Genomic DNA, 17,853 nt, shown 5'->3' on the forward strand with positions numbered 1-17,853 from the left:
CACAGTTTCACAAGTATATATTCATACAGCTCAAATATTAAAGTGATGAGACAGACACAGCAACTATTACATTGAAGGTCATTTCTCCTATGACCACTTACAAATACTCAATACAATTTGATGCATGGAAAGCAGACTTCTTATCAGTGGCCAGAATATCCCCAGCCTGCCAGGTTTCAAGACAACGTTTTCAATTAACCATCAAATGCTTTTAGAATTTACAGTTACACAGCAGAATTTTGCCAGTCATTAACTGTTCACACTTCTAACCAAGTCTTAGATTAAATAGTAAATGAATTACACTTAACACATTAAGCTCAAATTTTATTACAATGACAGCAGCGCTCATCTTGGATACATACATGTACACTCACGCTTTTGTCTGAATGCCTCTTGCAAGAAAAACAAACTTGGGCTGTTTTTGTAGCAGCAAAGACACCTGAAGCAGACTTTGCAAAACAGAAAATTAAGCTTCACTCTGTGTTTACAGTAGATGTGTTAAATGCTGGAAGTATCATGGGATTCCTGTATATAGAAAATGCAGCAGTTTGGTAACACAGATGTAAGTATCCTGATTGTCACTTAACAACAGCAACATTATCATGGTAAGTAGACTTCTGAAATATGAGTTTGCATATATTTCTTAAACGGGTCCCACTTCAGATACCATCCTGGGATTTAAATCATTTTAAGTCATTCTTTACTTTGATTCTTTGTTTTTGATAACTTGATTATGTAAATATAGCACAACAGAGATGCAGACATATGCCTCTGAAATTTCCAAGATACAGGCCTCAATGCCCACCTTTTCTGTTCCTTTTCATTTCACTGTACAAGTTTGGTTTACGTTCTTGGCAAATTAAGCCTGACTTGACAATTAAGACCCTAGCCAATACTTACAACTGGAAAGCAATTTTGTGAGCTATGTAAACAAACAACTTTCCTTTTTCAACAGTTGTCAAACAAATACACCTAATTCAACAAAATAGTCAGCAGAGGCTTAAGCTGATTATTGCTGAAATACAGTGAGATATGTCAACTTGAGCACTTCAGGCAAAGCACATGCTTAAGTGCCCAGCTGAACAGATAGCTAAAGGAATACATTAACCTTGCTCAGGTTGCTGGTTGACACCAAGCAACAATTTCACAGTTGAATCTTACACAAAACCACCTGTGCTACTCCTAATCCAAGGCCTGACAACCATGTACTTCAGAATGCTTCTGGAGACCCTGTGGAGGATTGCTGCCAGTGGTCTCCTGGCCCAGAAGGTTAACAGAACACACATGTCTTGTGACCATAATCCTTTGACTAACTCACAAAGCTAGCTCTTCTATAACCCTGTATCAGCAATACTGTTGCTGCTTCCATGGCTCTTCCTTCCTCTATCCTGAGAGTTGTGGGAGTTTTTCTTGTTTTCTTTATAACCTCTCTTGGATTTTCTCCAAGAACAGATTGTTTCACTTTCTTCGAGTGAAGGTGTTGATAGTTTGCTCATCCTCAGGTACTGAAGTATTTATCTGAAGCAACTACAATTGGGTGAGGGTTTTTTCTATCCTACTACAGTGCTCTGAGAAGAGCCAAAGCTCTGACAGATAGAGGCATTTTCTGTAACAACTGAAAGGCTCCAGTCTCACAAGGGCTTTAATTGGCATGCCACAGTTGATCAAATAATTGCCAGTCTGTTGCCGATCTTTCTAAGGCTGCAGCAGTTTTCATTCATCATCATACACCCAAGTAATTGAACCCCTGGGGCAGCGCTGTCAAGCATCACTTACTAGCATATGACACTCGTGCCGTTACAACCACATGCAGTACATGGACCGTTAGGGAGAAGCAGCAGTGGAAGCACAGAATAGTTTGGAGGGCTTTTCAAAATAGTTATTACTTTTCTGAACTATATATTGGTTTTGACTCATTATTACTGTTCTTTCAAGTTCCCTCTGTCCATTTATCCAGCTACCTTATCGCTTAAGTACGCAACTCTGCAAAAAAAAAAGTATGAAATGGCAAACACAAAAGCCCAAGGGAAGAGAGGGCAACAGTTTGCTTAATCAGCCTTCTCCCACGCATCAGTTTGAGAAGAGGCAAAGGATGGATATGGATACCATGCTAGGAAAATGACCCTTTTCTGCAGAATTATGATTAACTCCCACCATATGCTTAATTATAACTTGGATTTATTTTCATAAACACCTTTTCCCTCATAAAAAAAAGAACAAAACTGAACAACAACCCACTCGGTGAAGCTTTGATCTGCACTCAGACAGCAGCCCTTGAGCTCACTTTGGTTACTTGATGTAAACGTTCAGCTGCATTCTGAGGATCAAGGCTGTTTCACTACTCAGTGCAGTAAGCTGGCAAGAGACAAAACACGTTGAAGATCAGACTATTATTTTGGGGTTTATTTCTCAGATACACTGAAAACACAGAAATCACACATTAGGTGGCCAGACTAGGATTAGTCAGTCATTGCAGGAAGCCACTTGGTTTAGACTTGGTTCAAAACTAACCCTTGCAAATTGATGAAGGTAGAACACTCCACAAGGTGATGTTTCTCCAGACGTGTTGGGACACACACCAAGAGGCTTTAGGTACGATGCCCACATTAACATTTCTCAAACAGGAAAAACACAATTCATAGGAAGTTATGAAATCAAAGGTATGAAAACAGAATAATTCCACTGAAATGTTGTCTCCATCCACTTGCTTTGTTTCATCTTTATTCCTTAGAAAAGGAACCATGTGATGCAAGTGAATTATGCTTCCATGTTTGCTTCCAAGTGGTTCTCTATTTCTCTAGGACTACCATGGGTAAAGAACCACCTACTGTCTCACAAAGAATGATCACACAGGCCACCGGAGATCTGTTCTGCATTAGCCTATAACTCAGACCAGGACATTGACCTGCAAAATGGGCTCTCAGCTTAGTGTCCCTATTCTGAACTAAGTGGAGTAGGGACTGAAGGATATCTCACATCTTCTGAAGGCAAGCTTGTCAATCAGCTGCTGACTATATTTACTTCACAAAATCTTTGCATGTACACTGCCATCTGAATTCCTACTTTTTCATGACAAGTTTTCTTTTCAGTGAGTCTGATATTTTCTTTACAGAAGAAACTTTGAAGTAAAATTTCAGATCACCTCTTTAAAATTAGCATTACAGTCACTTCTCCTTAGGAGAGATGCTGTATCAGTATTATTCCATGAGAAATAACAGCCAGAAGTTCAGTACTGCTAGGAAGTTTAACTTATGACTGTACAAGCAATTACTTTAATAAATTCCGTAGCATTTATTAATCAATGCATTACCTGTCCAAACAAGAAACAGTATCTTCCACTGTGCATATATTAACAGTAGATAGAGTATGATATGTTATGCTGCAAGGAAACAGCAAGAATTATATTGGCATTTAGGGCTCTAAACTCAGAGTGAGACAGAGAAACGTTTAACGCAGAATGAAAAATGTTCTACAAGGAATTGGAGAGTCGAAGACAACAATCAAAAGCTGTGAACATTTACTATGCATGTATGTCTTTTTAAGCCAGTAAGAGAGGAAGATTGCAGCATTTCTTGGAATTGCCCTGCTGTGTCCCCACATTTTGGTGCAAAACCAATTACAATTAATTTCTTCAAATGACCCTGAAGTGCTGCTTCTGCTAAATAGTGTCCATTTATACCTCACAAACCTATTTTGCCTCTCTTGTACTTTCAATGTGTTTTTTTGAGCATACAAGCTTATTAAGCAGATCTCTCTGAACTCAGCCAAAACAAGATGGTTATCCAAAACTTAGAATTCTGTAACCAACCAACAAAACCAGCACAAACATCCTGACTGCAGTATGGGCATCAGATAGGTGTTAGCTACCTGTATATGTTTTAGGTTCTGCTTCTGAACCATCTACTGCTGTGGTCACACTGCTGTACGCTGAATGGCACAGCACTGCGTGACATGAGCCCAGCTGATTCATAACAGCTTAAAATGTGACACTGAACTTTCGCTACAGCAAAACAACCACAAAGATCTGGAACAACTCTTGATAGTAACCCATATTAATGTCCTTAATTGGGATTCCTACATATCTCACGGAAATAAATCAGTGTTTGGTGGTACTGTTTAATACCACAGCTTTTAAACCTTAAAAAAGTTTCAATGTGGATTCATTGGGTTTTTTCAGTTCTTAGTTGGAACCACCTAACGCTCTGGCAGAAAGGTTTTTCCAGAGAAAATATCCTCCAATCAGAAAAAAAACAAACAAGTAAAAAATACATATATACTAGAAGTCACACACAGTGACTGTGATTCTTTTGTACTAGTTTCAATAGCATATTATTTAACAGAATACATTATTCAATAATGCATCTGCCCCAAATTACAATGTGGAACATTACCATTTCTTAAGTATTTCAGTCACTAATTTAAGGATCAGTTTAATTGTTGTTTCTGAAGATTCAACTCTTAATGAGTAGTCTTGTTCGCAGTTGAGAGGGTAACCTGGGTTTGCTACAGAATGCTAGTTATTTAGACCCAAGTAGAAAGTGCACTTCAATTGCAAAGACCTTGAAATCAGTCAGCAGGGACAGCAGCTGACTGCTGTGTCAGCCAACACCGAATTTTGTTTCTGCTTCTGTCAGTGCTTCACTGGATCATTCTCTAACTCTTCTGACTGCTATCTCCATCATTCCTGAAGACAGTAACAAATTGCCTATTTCTTTCCCCTGTGAGTTAGAATGATTGATTTGTCAATGTCTAGTTAAAACTTACAGAGTAAGCAAAACCTTGCACAAGTCTTTATGTCTTCATATCCAGAGGCTGATCTTTCTAAAAGATAATGTTAAGGGTAGAGCAGAGATGCAGACACAAAGTTTTCAATCTCACCTGTCCTGCAGAAGAAACTTAGTGAAACATTTCCTTAACCTTCTCATTTCAACCAAATTAATCACTTCAGTTTGAAATGCTCAGCCAGTCACACACATCAAATCCTGAGTTGGCCGCTGTGAAGTAATTACGGCAGAAGGGCACTCTGTGGCTATAAGGTTAGAAAACACTGCATCAATGGAATAAGAATTCCAATGAAGTTGGGCTCGGTTCATCTTCTCTTACATTTTCTGTCACACACGCAGGTGATCTGTTTTGCTATACACTGCTACAGTATCTGGTTTCCCCAGTAAGAGAAACAGCTGTGTTTAATCTTTCCCTGGTCTCCCCACTATCACCTCACAGAATGAGAACTCCAAGTTCAGCTATGCTCTTTTAGGGGATCGCAAATATGTTTCTTTCTCCTTTCCAAAGCCAAAGGCATTGAATGTTAACAGACAAGATTTATGAACATTTTGCATATAAAGCACATTTAGGTTTTTATGACTAAGTCATCATCTGGCGAAAGACAAACAGCTTACACTGTCACAACAACAAAACAGACAGCTCCCTTCTTTCATTCCTTGGAGCTCCTGATTATCCTTTTACCATACTTCAGATGACCTTTGTTTTCACAATTCTACTCTTGTGCAAGGTCCACCATCTAAAAATCTCTTTCTTCACAATTCTGGCTTCTCTTTTGTTAAATAGAGTTTGACCCCTTTGCTACCTGAAGACCCTCTCAGTCAGTCAATCTGTTGCTCATTTAACAAACATTTGGAATTTGGACTTGAAGGCCGAGTTTCCCCTTGGCAATCTCTCTTGGTCTGTAGGTGCTACAAGTAAGACTATAGTGCTGACGTTTAGCAGCCCTTCAGCGTTACTTTTGTGTTAAAAGCAAGATTATCTTCTGTTACCATTTTTAGGTTTAGAACAGTATGAAGATATTTGGTGGTAATACAGATTACAAACAACTCCTCTGTTTAAGACAGAGTCTACTCAGACACAGCTTTTCTTCGTAAATTCTCTTCAAGCAGAATTTAGAAACTACACGTTGATGCTCCCAAAGAATTTCTCATGGTAGAAACAGCAATTACACATCCTTTCCTGTGTGCACTTTTACAGCATGAAATAACTCCAAGAAACTCTTTTCCCAAGCTGAGTTTCAAATCTCAGCAGCTGGCTAGCTAGAAAACAAAACACACATTTATAGCTAATGGAAGAAATAGCCAGAACTTGAACTGTGAGGACTTCTCCAGCAATGGCAAGGCATTTCATTAAGTGATCCTTTAACCACTTCAATATTTTGCTTTGTATCACCGAAACAGCACAGAGGAGCTGAAAGATATTCCTGAAACTAAGCCAAGTATACATATACCAGTTTGTTTTTTCAAAATCTGTGCTAGCTTTCTAGACACAGCTCAAGAAAAGTCACTACGTCTCACAGAAAAGTATTTTTACAGTAGTTTATGCAGAGCAAACAGAAAGGAAAGCAAAGGCAAAAAGAACACCCACATGTCCTCCACCAGTAGGGAAATTAATTTTCCTTTTTATCAATATCATGAACTGAAGATCACTGAGGAAAAGGCAAAAATAAAATCTCCATGGTGCCATCCATAACAACTAAAAGCCTTACTGAAATCCTAGCTTAAAGCCTTAGAGACAGTTCATGAAGGCCACACCTTAATCTACATGAAGAATGTGGTTCCATGACTCGTTTTGGATTCTCCTGTAAAAGCATAAAGACTGTTGAAACTGAATGCTCTTGACAGTGTAACTTGTTTTAGCTAAGAGGCACTTTAAGAAGTTTCTTTTCAGAACAGAGTGTGGTTTGCAAACACAGGCATTCAGTTCTCAAAAGAGGATACTGCCATGATATGCTTAACAAAAAAAGGTAACAGCAGAATTAAAATTCTACACCAAATAAAATGCCCAAGAATTTACTACCAGATATGCTGAAAGCAAAACTATTTCCGTGTTTTAACAGTTGGTGCATCTCGTACATAAGGCTGCTAACCAACATTAGTGAGATGGAGTTCAACACCTGAGGTTTCTAATTCAAAAGGAGTCCACTGTAAAAAGTGCAAACAACTCTTTTTCTTCCAAGTGCCTCACTGCACTGTGTATGAAGCCTTGCATCGGAGAGAACACATTTGTCCCATTACCTTTTCAAGGCTTACATTAAGTCAAACAAAGAGTCTGAACCATGACCCTTGTGCAGCATTAACATTTTACTAGGCATGCTGAGGCACGTGGCAGTAGTCCATTTATAACACAGAAAGATAAAGAACCCACTGACTCGGGCTTCAGCTATTTCTCAGGGGGCTAAAATCTGTGTAACCAGTTCTGGGAAAGACACACTGCCTCTTGATGCACCTGGAAATCAGGCTTTCAAGTAACTGAAACAATACCACATCAAGATTTTCCAGAGAGAAGCACTGAAGAGCTTGCTTAATATTCAGCTGCACAAGGTAATTGCTATTAACATGGTAGCTGCATTCGTATTATTCATTTTCATGGACAGTCAGTCAGCAGATAGCTCTGAAAATGTAGTTGGAACTACTATTTTCTATTTCTTTGTCACTTATTATTACAGACAAATGTTGGCTTTAATGTTTTATAAGGTGCGTGATGATTCCAGTGACTAAAATTGTGATGGAAAGTAATCAGCAGGTACAGAAGTCTGAATCATTCTGCTTTAAGTTCTCTGCTGTGAAAGCCTTTGCTCTTTTTCTACATAATATTTCCACTAATATCAATTGTAGATCTTTGTAAGGCAAAAGCTCAGAATTTTCATACATCATTGAGATGAATGTTGCCAGAAGTTATCTATGATTTATGCAAATGTACACTCTAGAAGTAGTCAGCATTCCTTCTGCGTGGAAAACTCCTTTAAGTTAATGGACTTCTTGTCTTCAGAAAAAGGTTCCTCTTCCTCATGCACTCTTTCTTAACCTTTTCAGACTGGTGAGCCAGAATCAAAGTAAAAAGAATTCATGATCTCCTCTGTACATATGTGTGATAACCATACTAGTTCTTTGTGAGTGGGCTTCAGAAGATGGACTGGAAGGTCGCAGTGGATGGTGACAGGAAAGGAAGTTTTTCTTTACTGTCACAGCTGTGCTTCGCAAATTTTACTACCACTACTGTTTTTAACACTTCTACCCTACCCCAAGTAATTAAACACTCAATATTGCATACAGAAGGTCCTGCAATGTACAGCATTTTCCATCTCACTGATGTTCAAATCTACATTTGAACTTTTCTTAGCAGATGGCAAAGATATTGACTGACATGTGAGCATGCTCTGAGCCCGGGACTAAGGGATACATCAAGGGAGTGAGAGGGTAGAAGTCAAATCCAGCTTGCAAACTGTCCCCCCCGAGCTGTATCCTCCAAACCCTAAAACTGCCAACAGGATCTGCCATTCAACTTTGCTCAGGCAAATTCTTAAAAACTGAAATAACAGAATGGCTGTTGAAATGTTTTCCTTTTTTGACAAAAAAATATTCTTTCATATTTTGGTTAAAATCCATCATGTTTCTTATGCTACGAAGACACAAAAGTACCTTTCTAAAATTTAAAGTAAGCCAGAAGCTGGAGGCAATATTCAGGAGACATTAATGCTCAAGTTAAAGGGATCTGCTATGTACATGTACAATGGAGTATTACAGTTGAATGAATACGCAAACCCTAAGCATTGCTTAGAATGAAAATCAGAAGCTAAGGGAAAACAGTTCACACTGTGAAGGAAATGCTCTCATTTATGATAAAGATGTTATCTTAGACATATGTAAGAGAAACATGCCACTGCAGAAATTAACCTGCAGCAAACAAATATGACATGGATGATTACCCAAGCCAGGACATTACATGTCACCAAAATGTGCTAAACAGTCAGCAGAACAAGAAAAATGGGGAAGAAAAAGCAATGTGTGCAGATATACATATACACATACTTCTGTTCAAAAGTTAAAATAGAAGGTTAAAGTTTAAAAGTACAGCAGGCTGTACTGACCTTACTTACATTTGTCCCTACTGCAGCAAACACTTAAATCCTGACATCAATTGGACTAAATAAGGTGTAACTTCATTCAGTCTTGGCAGAGGAGATACTCACTTTGCTAATGCTGCACGTAACATTAAATATGCACTGACAAAACCTTTGAGGACAGCTACTCAACCCCAGAAATCAAATCAGCTTTTCATTTATGTATTTGTATTGGGGGAGGAAAGATCAGATGGCTCTTTGTTTGGTTTGGTGGTTTTCTAATCACAACAATGTAAAATGAATGTACAAATAATACCTTCTGCATTTGGGATTGCATCCTATTTGTCCAAATTAAATCAGCGTTTTTGTTGTTGTTGTCTGCACAGCCCAAGAGAGTGAATCAGTAGATGAAAAAAAAAACAAACCAGTGACAACAATGTAGTTTTGAAGTACAGCTTTTTTCTCTATGTATGAGAAGTAGAAGCAGCAGAATGTGAGTTTTATTTACTTTCAACTACAGAAAAACATGTTTTTAGAGAAAGCTTATTTTCTTAAAATGCACGAGATTTTTCATTATTTTATGATTACCATAAGAGACTTTGTAAAACACATGTACCAAAATAGAGGTCACCATATCTCACACTGAGCTAACATACCTTAGAGTCCTTCAAATAATCTATCCCTGATTTCAATGCAACTAAAAGGGCCACTTCATTCCTTGTTCTAGACAAATATACTCCTTTTACTAATGTCATGTGTAACACTGCAAAGTACACAAACAGAAATCAGAATTTAGAAGAGTTGAAATATTTTAATATTTCATTTTGAAGTGCAGACACCAAAAGATTTCTCTGCAACTAAATCTTTAGCAGGCCTACTGAAGACAACCTTAGCTCACTGTAAACAACATATAGCCTTCATTTGGACAAACGGCAAAAGAAAATAAAGTAGCAACATGGTCACTATTGTTTGACTAAAACATACTGTAACTCTTTACTAAAAATCATGACAGGTATTTCATTGCTTTATATAAACCCTAGCCCAGTTCAAGAATAAGGCATGTTGTGAACATCCCAGCATTTGTTATTCTAAAGAAAGCAATGGACAAAAATCTAATTTATTAGCCCAGAAAGAGATTTTAACATATTTAGGTTTGTACGATCTGATTTTGCAGGGTTTTGTGTTTTTTTGGTTTGGTTTATTTTTTTTTTGGGGGGGGGTGTGTGTTTGGGTTTTTTCCTCTTGCATATTTCCCTTTGCTCCAAGAATAAAAAACATTCAACATTTAGAGGCTACACAAAGGAGAAGGGCAGTAATACGCTTCTATGAGACTTGAAAAACTTTCCGCAGACAAGAACAATCAAAAGACTTCACTTTGAGTGTAGCAAGCATGAAAATACTCAGATCAGGAAGAAGATTCATACTAAGGGTGATCTTACCAGGATCTGTTATCTAAATGTTAGCAAGGGAGGGGAAGAAGATTCATACTAAGGGTGATCTTACCAGGATCTGTTATCTAAATGTTAGCAAGGGAGGGGAAGAAGATTCATACTAAGGGTGATCTTACCAGGATCTGTTATCTAAATGTTAGCAAGGAAGGGGAAGAAGATTCATACTAAGAGTGATCTTACCAGGATCTGTCATCTAAATGTTGGCACGGAAGTTTATGCAGGCACACGAACGTGACTGTTCCTAAAAGCCAAGATGCTGGCATACACACGGATCAGAGCAGAAGGATAAAAGACCACGATCCCATATTTACATTACATTTTTCACAGACAACTGACTGAAGTCAGCATTATGCCAATCACTGCAGGTGCTGATTCTGAATGACCATTATATTCATAGCAGGCAGAATAACCTATTTAACTGTTTTGGTCATACATAGGCTGAAGAAGAAAGTCATTCAAGCAAACAACTATGAAACATGTATTAATGGGGGAAAAGAAGCAATATTAAAAGCAGGTTAAGTAGATTTTTTTTTTCTTTAAAATGTCAGGATTCTGTGTTGTGTAATGTGCATTTCCTTAGTAACTATAACTGTTGCTCTAGTAAATATAGCATAAGAATAAAAAGTTAAGACTACAGGACTCTTGAAAGTCATTGCTAATGGTGGCGAAACTGCCAGCATTCAGTGTGGGTTACTAAATGTTTAGATTAGCAAAATGAAGATTAGCAAAATTCTCTGGAGTTATTAATATGCCTGTAATAGTTTTCCAGTAGATACCAAGGGAAACGATCATGTTCAGAGCCAGAACTACCCAGATGGAATATCTTCACTATTAAGACGTAGTGCCAAGTTTAAGGTATTTTTCTCAGCTACATACTGTCTGCATTCTTTAACCATGAGAAAAATCACACAAAAACCCTCACCAAACCAAAAACCCAACCAAAAAACCCACAAACTACACCACAAAAAAAATCCAATCACCACCACCATCACCACTAGGAAAAGGCCCAGACTTTTCTCCCCAATCCTCAACACACCTGTATTAACCACTGCATCAAGGGCACCAAAGCTGATAGCACATGAAATAAATCCATCACTCTGTCTGAAAAAGACCTTTTTTTTCACTCAAGGAAAGTAAGAGGTTTTCTGTTGTTACTGTCAACTTATTTATACTTCTATTTCCCAGATTCCACTGAATATTTTATCCATTTCATGAGCAAATGCAAATGACTCAACAGCACCATTTATTTTTTATTTCAAAACTACTTTTGTTAAAAAGCAAAAGAGTCATTACATCTACCCTCAAACTTTGATCACACTAAAAACCATCCCATTTTTAACTGGGACAAAGTCCTGGATGCACTGCTCTATGGTTCCCTGGAACCTCTTTCTTGCCCTTTTTGAAGGCTGGAGTGCCATTGGCTCTGCTCCAGTCCTCAGGCATCTCTGTTGTCTGCCACGGTTTGGCAAAGATGATGGAGAGTGGTAGAACGATAACCTCAGGCAGTTCTCTCAGCACCCTTGGGTGCATCTCATCAGGGCCCATGGACTTGTTAATGTTTAATTTGTGTAACTGATCCCTAACCCAGTCTGCACTGACCAGTGGAGAGTGTTCCTTCCTCCAGGCTTCCTTTCCTTCATGCTGGGATCTCAGCTTGAAAATGTAAATCAACAGTAAAAACAGTCAATTTTCTGATGCTTGAGTATGTTGGTAGATAATATGTAATTGTCAGAAATTTCTCAATCTTCTGACACTTGGAGTCAGGCAGTATGTATGCATTGGCTCTGAACTAGTAATGGTTTCAAATTCTTAGGTAGAACGCTTGAAGGAATTGCATAGAGAAGGTGCATGGCATGGGTAAATTCTGTAACCTTATGAGGTCAGATGTACAAGGGTAGATTTAGACTAGATATGAGGAAGAAATCTTTTGTGATTAGGGTGGTGAAAGACTGGAACAGGTTACTCAGAGAGCTAGTAGATGGCCCCAGCCATAGACAGATTCAAGGTCAGGTGGAATAGGGCTCCAAGCAACGTTATCTAGTTGAAGTTGTCCCTGCTCAGTGCAGAGGAGTTTGACTAAATGAGCTTCAAAAGTCCTTTCCAGCTCAAAGCATTTTATGATTCCATGATTTCTACAGAAGATGAAAAGTGCTAGTATTGTACAGGACTGCTCATATATCTCTAAGAAGGAAAGAAACAGAGCAATCATAAAGTAGAGGCAAAAGGCATGAATAGAACCAGAAAGCCATGCGAATATTAAAGCAGCTTGGAAGAAAAGCATCCATTAGCACAGGCTTTGAGAAGACAGAGTAGTCCAAACTTCTTATTTGCTGCTTTGGTAATATAGACATTATTTCTCAATGTAGCTCTTCCCAAAACTTCTCTGAATAAATACCAGGGGTTAAAAAGGACAGAAACATCAGCTTGAGGATTAGTGGGGAGAACTGTTACTGAAACTTCTCATGACTACAGCAATTTTTCTAGCAGAGTATGCTGGCTGCTGTAAACACTAAACGAGACACATCCCCAATTAAAATAGGAACAGGGATTAAAACAAAGAGACAAACAAAAAACTCACAAACAAAAACCATCCAAAACAACTTGGAGAGTTTACCATGACAACATCATCTGCCAACCGCAGATCACTTCCTCTAAGGCAACTGTTATCATGTGAAAATATGTCACTGCCGCTATTGCATTTTCAGAAGATGAAGCATCTCCAAGTAGCTACACTAAACAGGATTTATTAGCCCAATGGCTCTATAACTTTAGTTTCCTCTCTGTATAAAATAGGCTCCTTGTCCTCAAACATCTCACACTGACAGGACAACAGTTGACATGCTTGCCAGTAACACAGAGCAAACCCATGATTTCTGAAACAGAATGCAGAAAGCTTTGCAGCTCACGCAAAACACTGATTCTCAAATCTCAGTGTTGTCCAACCCATTCTCTTTAGATGGGCTGTGAGGGAGGACACATGCACGCATCTACGGATCCACAAATTGCACAGGTGAAATGCTGAAACATTAAACCTGTACTCTGATAATTCAGATCTCCCTCTCCTATCACCGAATGCTGGAGGTTGGAAGTGACCTCTAGCAATCATCAAGTCCCCCATCAAAGCAGGATGCAAAGTAAAGCATCCAGGTTTTTAAAGTCTCCAGAGAAGGGGACTCCATGACTCCTCTGGAACACATGCACTTATGTTGCTCTACATCTGTTCAGCAACATGCATACAGGTAAATACAACTGCTCCCTCAAGGGCAGCACTAACTGCTACAACTTTCACAAGTGCTACACAGTCACTGCCGGTGACTGAACTGCCGGTTTTGAAAAGAGTGATGGTTAGAAAAGGATGAACCATCTCAAGAACAGTTAGGCCTGAGTTCACCAGTTCCACAATCAGAATTTGTGGCTTATGAAACACTTCCATTCTGCCACCAGTGGAAGATAGTCAGAAGCTTACAACTAGCTACCTGTATGTTTTTCAATAAAAGGCATGAAGAACTTCAGAGACACTCAGAGGAGCTACGAGGTAAAGCCTTGTCTTTCTCTCACCCAGCTGAGGATGATTTCTCCACATTTAGCTCATAAATAAATCTCTGCTTACTGCTTTGGAACGTAACACCAGAGGCCATGGTGTGCCTGCTCTACAATTTCACAGGTGTACTCAGTGAACTTTGATTTCATTCCCCACACCCCACCCCCCCCCCAGAAAATTCATAAGAACAACAGAACCTGGAAGTAAACTGCACCTACCATTAACTGATATGCTGTGAATTTCCCTCAGATATCAAAAAAGTGCACTGCAAGATAGAGCATCTCAAATTTCTGAAGGGAGCTACAGAGAGAGAATCTGGGACTCCAACTAAAACTGCAAAAAGCCAATTTTTCAGTTGTTCTTACATGTATTGTGAAGCCATAGCAGAATTTATAGAACGTTCTAGAGGAAAACTCTGGGGTTTGAGATTTGACTTGCTGAATTCAGGGGTTTGATTTTTACAACAAGTACACTGTTTCTTTTAGAATGGCCTAAAAATTCAAGTTGAGCAACTATGTAAAAGTTCCGTGGCTCTTGAGCACTAGATAAGAAATTTTGCTGCTCTGATAGGAAAGAAACCTTACCTTTGTGACTAATCTAATCTGACACTAATGTCAATGTTTTTTCCCTGGAAGCAGAGAATGAATGATTAGTATTCCAGGAACACCGTATTTGAAGGGAGAGTATGGTGATCCAGGAGACATTACCTATGAAAAATTCCTATCTCCTCGGCCTAAAACTGAACATCATGTTCTTCAGGACTGTTCTGACAGCAATACAAGTAATTATCTTTTCGTGGAGAGTTTTTAAGTCTCAAAGAATGTTCAACATTGTATTACAATGGTTTTAATTCCTTTCCTACGAGGTCTGCGTACATCTATTGAAACTCGCCAAGCTGAGCGGATATGAAAGATCAGTAATGAAAAGAAATAACTATTGTTAAAATGCAGATACAGCTTCTAATAAGCCAGAACTAATCCAATGCATAACTTGAAAGTTGGACAATCACATCATGAAAGCAATCTCACAGAAGGCAAACATCTGTCACATTTTTCCTTTTCCCACATGTATCTGTGCTATTGCAAATCTATCAAGTAAAGGACAAAGCAACTAAGCAAATTAAGAAATGACAGTTATAGGAATGCAAAGTCAAAACAAATCCCTAAAACAATTATTTGTCAGTAAATAACAAAGGAGAAGCAGGTGACTGTTTTGTGTACTGAGTTACCTCCTTAGTTGCAGGGCATCAAGGCCTTTCGCTTCCAGGCGTCACCTCTTAAAAACCTATGCCTACTAAATGTATAAAACATCAGAGGCTTGGTGCATTTCTCAGAAACTGTGCAAGATATAAAGCTGAACATCTTTGGGAACAGTCTGGAATCTATAGTTTGGGGGTACAATAGACTTTGCTCCATCCTTTACATTCACTATTTCAGGCTGTTCCTCCAACTGGCCGATTTGAAACTAAGGTTAACTTTTTGACACTTTCCTTTTAACAGCTCCAACATTAATAAAGAAATTAGAGAGATTTTTGCTAATAGCCTACTTTAAACTCCATCATCTCATTGATTCAATGTTCATTTAGGTAAATTGTGGGTCTCACCTTGATATTTAATTAGTCACTTGGAAAAAACCAAACAAAATACTTTCACATGGGCATGTATTTGCACTGCATAATTGTTATTGCTTAATTATCTTTATTTCAGAAGCAATATTTGTTCACTTCACCTGTTAAAATGTGTTAGCCTCTCACAGTTCTCTGCAAATGTAATATCAAATATAAAAACAGCTTCACATTTCCTTTTTATGTCTAATTTCTTTGCTTTGTACTTTCAAGGTGATGTCTATACATGTCTCTTCACACTCTTTCTTACCCTGCAATAAACTGAGAACCACACAAAAGAATAAGGAGCACATATCTTAGGTTTTGCTCTAATGGAGTATTTGTCCTTTTAAGATATTTCCTGCCTGGAGCACGTACTGTGCTTTACTCAGCTTAATTCAAGCTGGATTTGGTATCTAAAAGGAATAACATCTTTCAGTGGTTCTCATCATTTGATTCCGTTTCCAGTCTATTGTGCATGGGTATCATTTCAGTCAAGTGTTCAATTCTGGCTGCTTTGAAAAAAATATTTGTAGGAAAACACACTCACCTTCAGGCTCCCCACAGAGTGTACACTGTGACTCTGCAAAGAAAGAGAGATCAATTATAATTTCTTGATTTTTCAGATCTTCCATAATTACATCCAAATATAACAAAACTTTGAGCACTCAAAGTTAGCATGAAAAAATACAATTCTATTTTCAGCAACCATTTGTTTAACAGCTGCAAAATAACTTTCAAAAAAAGAGTTTTTGCAGGAAGACTTTAAAAATAGAACTGTGTTAATGTCTAGTTACATTTATATAACTACCATCTTCATAGGCGCCAGCTGAGCACATTCACGTAGCAGGACTTTCTGCTTCCACATTTGCTGATGTACAATACCACAGTGACAACAACCACTTGTGTAAAGTTTAAGTCTCCTAAAACTTTTATTATTAGAGGCAGTGAACAGTAATAGAATTGTTATAGTCCTTTCTCAAGAAAGGCTTCCAAGCTGTCCCAGGCAAGAGAAGTCAGTCAAACAGCCATATATAAATGGGCATCTAGACTCCGCAAAATATTCAGGTACAGAAATGAAGGAAATAAAACTCCACCATAAACAGACTGTCTCTAAATGTACAATTACTATTTTATTCACACACCACCATTTGCAAGTTGGCTGTCTTAAAAATTATTTAGCATAATGTACCAATACACAGACACATAACAAATATTTTAATGTATCCCTTGAGCTACTTCAACTGCTAACAAACTGTACCACAAGTCTGTTGTTTAGAATCCAAATACCAGTTTAAATCACAAGCAGTGTCATCAAGTCAGCAGGTAATTCCAATACACTGGAAAAATTCTAGTACAAGACAGCACAGATAGCACAAATCTCTAGAATCTCAGTTTTAGCACTCAGCTGAAAAAAAAACAAACCACACCTCTAACAGCAACAAGTAGACCGAAGCAAATACATGGATATGGAGGCTCACCCATACACACGCCCACGTGTGTGTATTCTTATGTAAATTTAGTACAAAAAGCACTTTAACATGAGAGGCATACACAAATCCGATTCCAAACCTTACAGAAGTTCTCTGCCCTGGAACAGGAGACTGGACTTGAGCTGTGATCTTGACTTCAACATAGACACAGAGAAAAAGCCAGCAGAGAATATGAAGCTAATATACTGAGTAGATTGACCTTTCTAGAGCTACTCTGACACTGTCAGTTATTTAGAAGCACATTCTCCATGCAGAGAAGAGGCTGCCTTCCTAGTAACCCTCTGTTGCAATAGTACTTGACCTTACATTTTTTATGTAGTTTTAAAAACATGTTAATCAGTGGTTTTTTAAACTGCTGACAGAGGTTGCAGCATGCACGAGGAAAAGAAACAAGAAAAAATAATGTTTATCCAGCACCTCTGGTGCTGCTAGGCCAATGACAACTTCTAAAACAGCAGAAAGTTGCACAATAGAGAGGAACTAATTCTGATGGAGTTCAGCACCACAAAGCGCACAGTGGAATTGTCTATTGATAGACCTACTGGCGTTAGCAGAACACCTGACAAACTGAAAACATCACGTCTGTGGCAAGCTTGTGAAGAGTCCCCAGTGCAAAGCATGAAAAGCCTAGTCTCAGATAACATAGGCCTTTCTATCAAACTGGATAAAAAACACACTTGCCACAATCTGATGTGATGCAGAGGAAGCAGCTCAGAAGACCTTTTTCTCCCCACTTTTAATTCACAGACTTTCTGAGGTTTTACTGAGAGAAGCTGCCCATCTGTGCAGTTTGTTATCCTGATTGATAAGGCAGAACAAGCTGAATCTGAGTTTCTGAACTTCTGACTTTTTCCTGATCCTCTGTGTCCCTCTAACAACTGCTTCACTGGTTTGTTACAATCCAAACGACTTCTTTG

The 17,853-nt window shown here is 38.4% G+C and overlaps 1 protein-coding gene across 28 annotated transcripts in view; it reads right to left on the minus strand.

The window, feature by feature from the left end:
- The window catches only part of DLGAP2 (DLG associated protein 2), a 465,415-nt gene that overhangs the window by 233,666 nt on the left and 213,896 nt on the right, over positions 1–17,853 (minus strand). For 26 of the 28 annotated variants that reach the window (XR_010302764.1, XR_010302763.1, XR_010302762.1 and 23 more), the window contains one exon: positions 15,994–16,026. The exons of 1 other annotated variant lie outside the window; for it this stretch is intronic. Coding sequence is in view for 12 of the 27 variants with exons in the window: in XM_064145870.1 (XP_064001940.1) it covers positions 15,994–16,026 (33 nt within the window). In the remaining 15 variants the exon portion in view is untranslated. Of the gene's footprint in view, positions 1–15,068; positions 15,134–15,993; positions 16,027–17,853 lie in introns of all 28 variants that reach the window. One more of the 28 variants, XR_010302770.1, reaches the window with a different exon arrangement.

Source organism: Pogoniulus pusillus, chromosome 7 (genome assembly GCF_015220805.1).
Source record: "Pogoniulus pusillus isolate bPogPus1 chromosome 7, bPogPus1.pri, whole genome shotgun sequence".
Classification (NCBI taxonomy): domain Eukaryota; kingdom Metazoa; phylum Chordata; class Aves; order Piciformes; family Lybiidae; genus Pogoniulus; species Pogoniulus pusillus.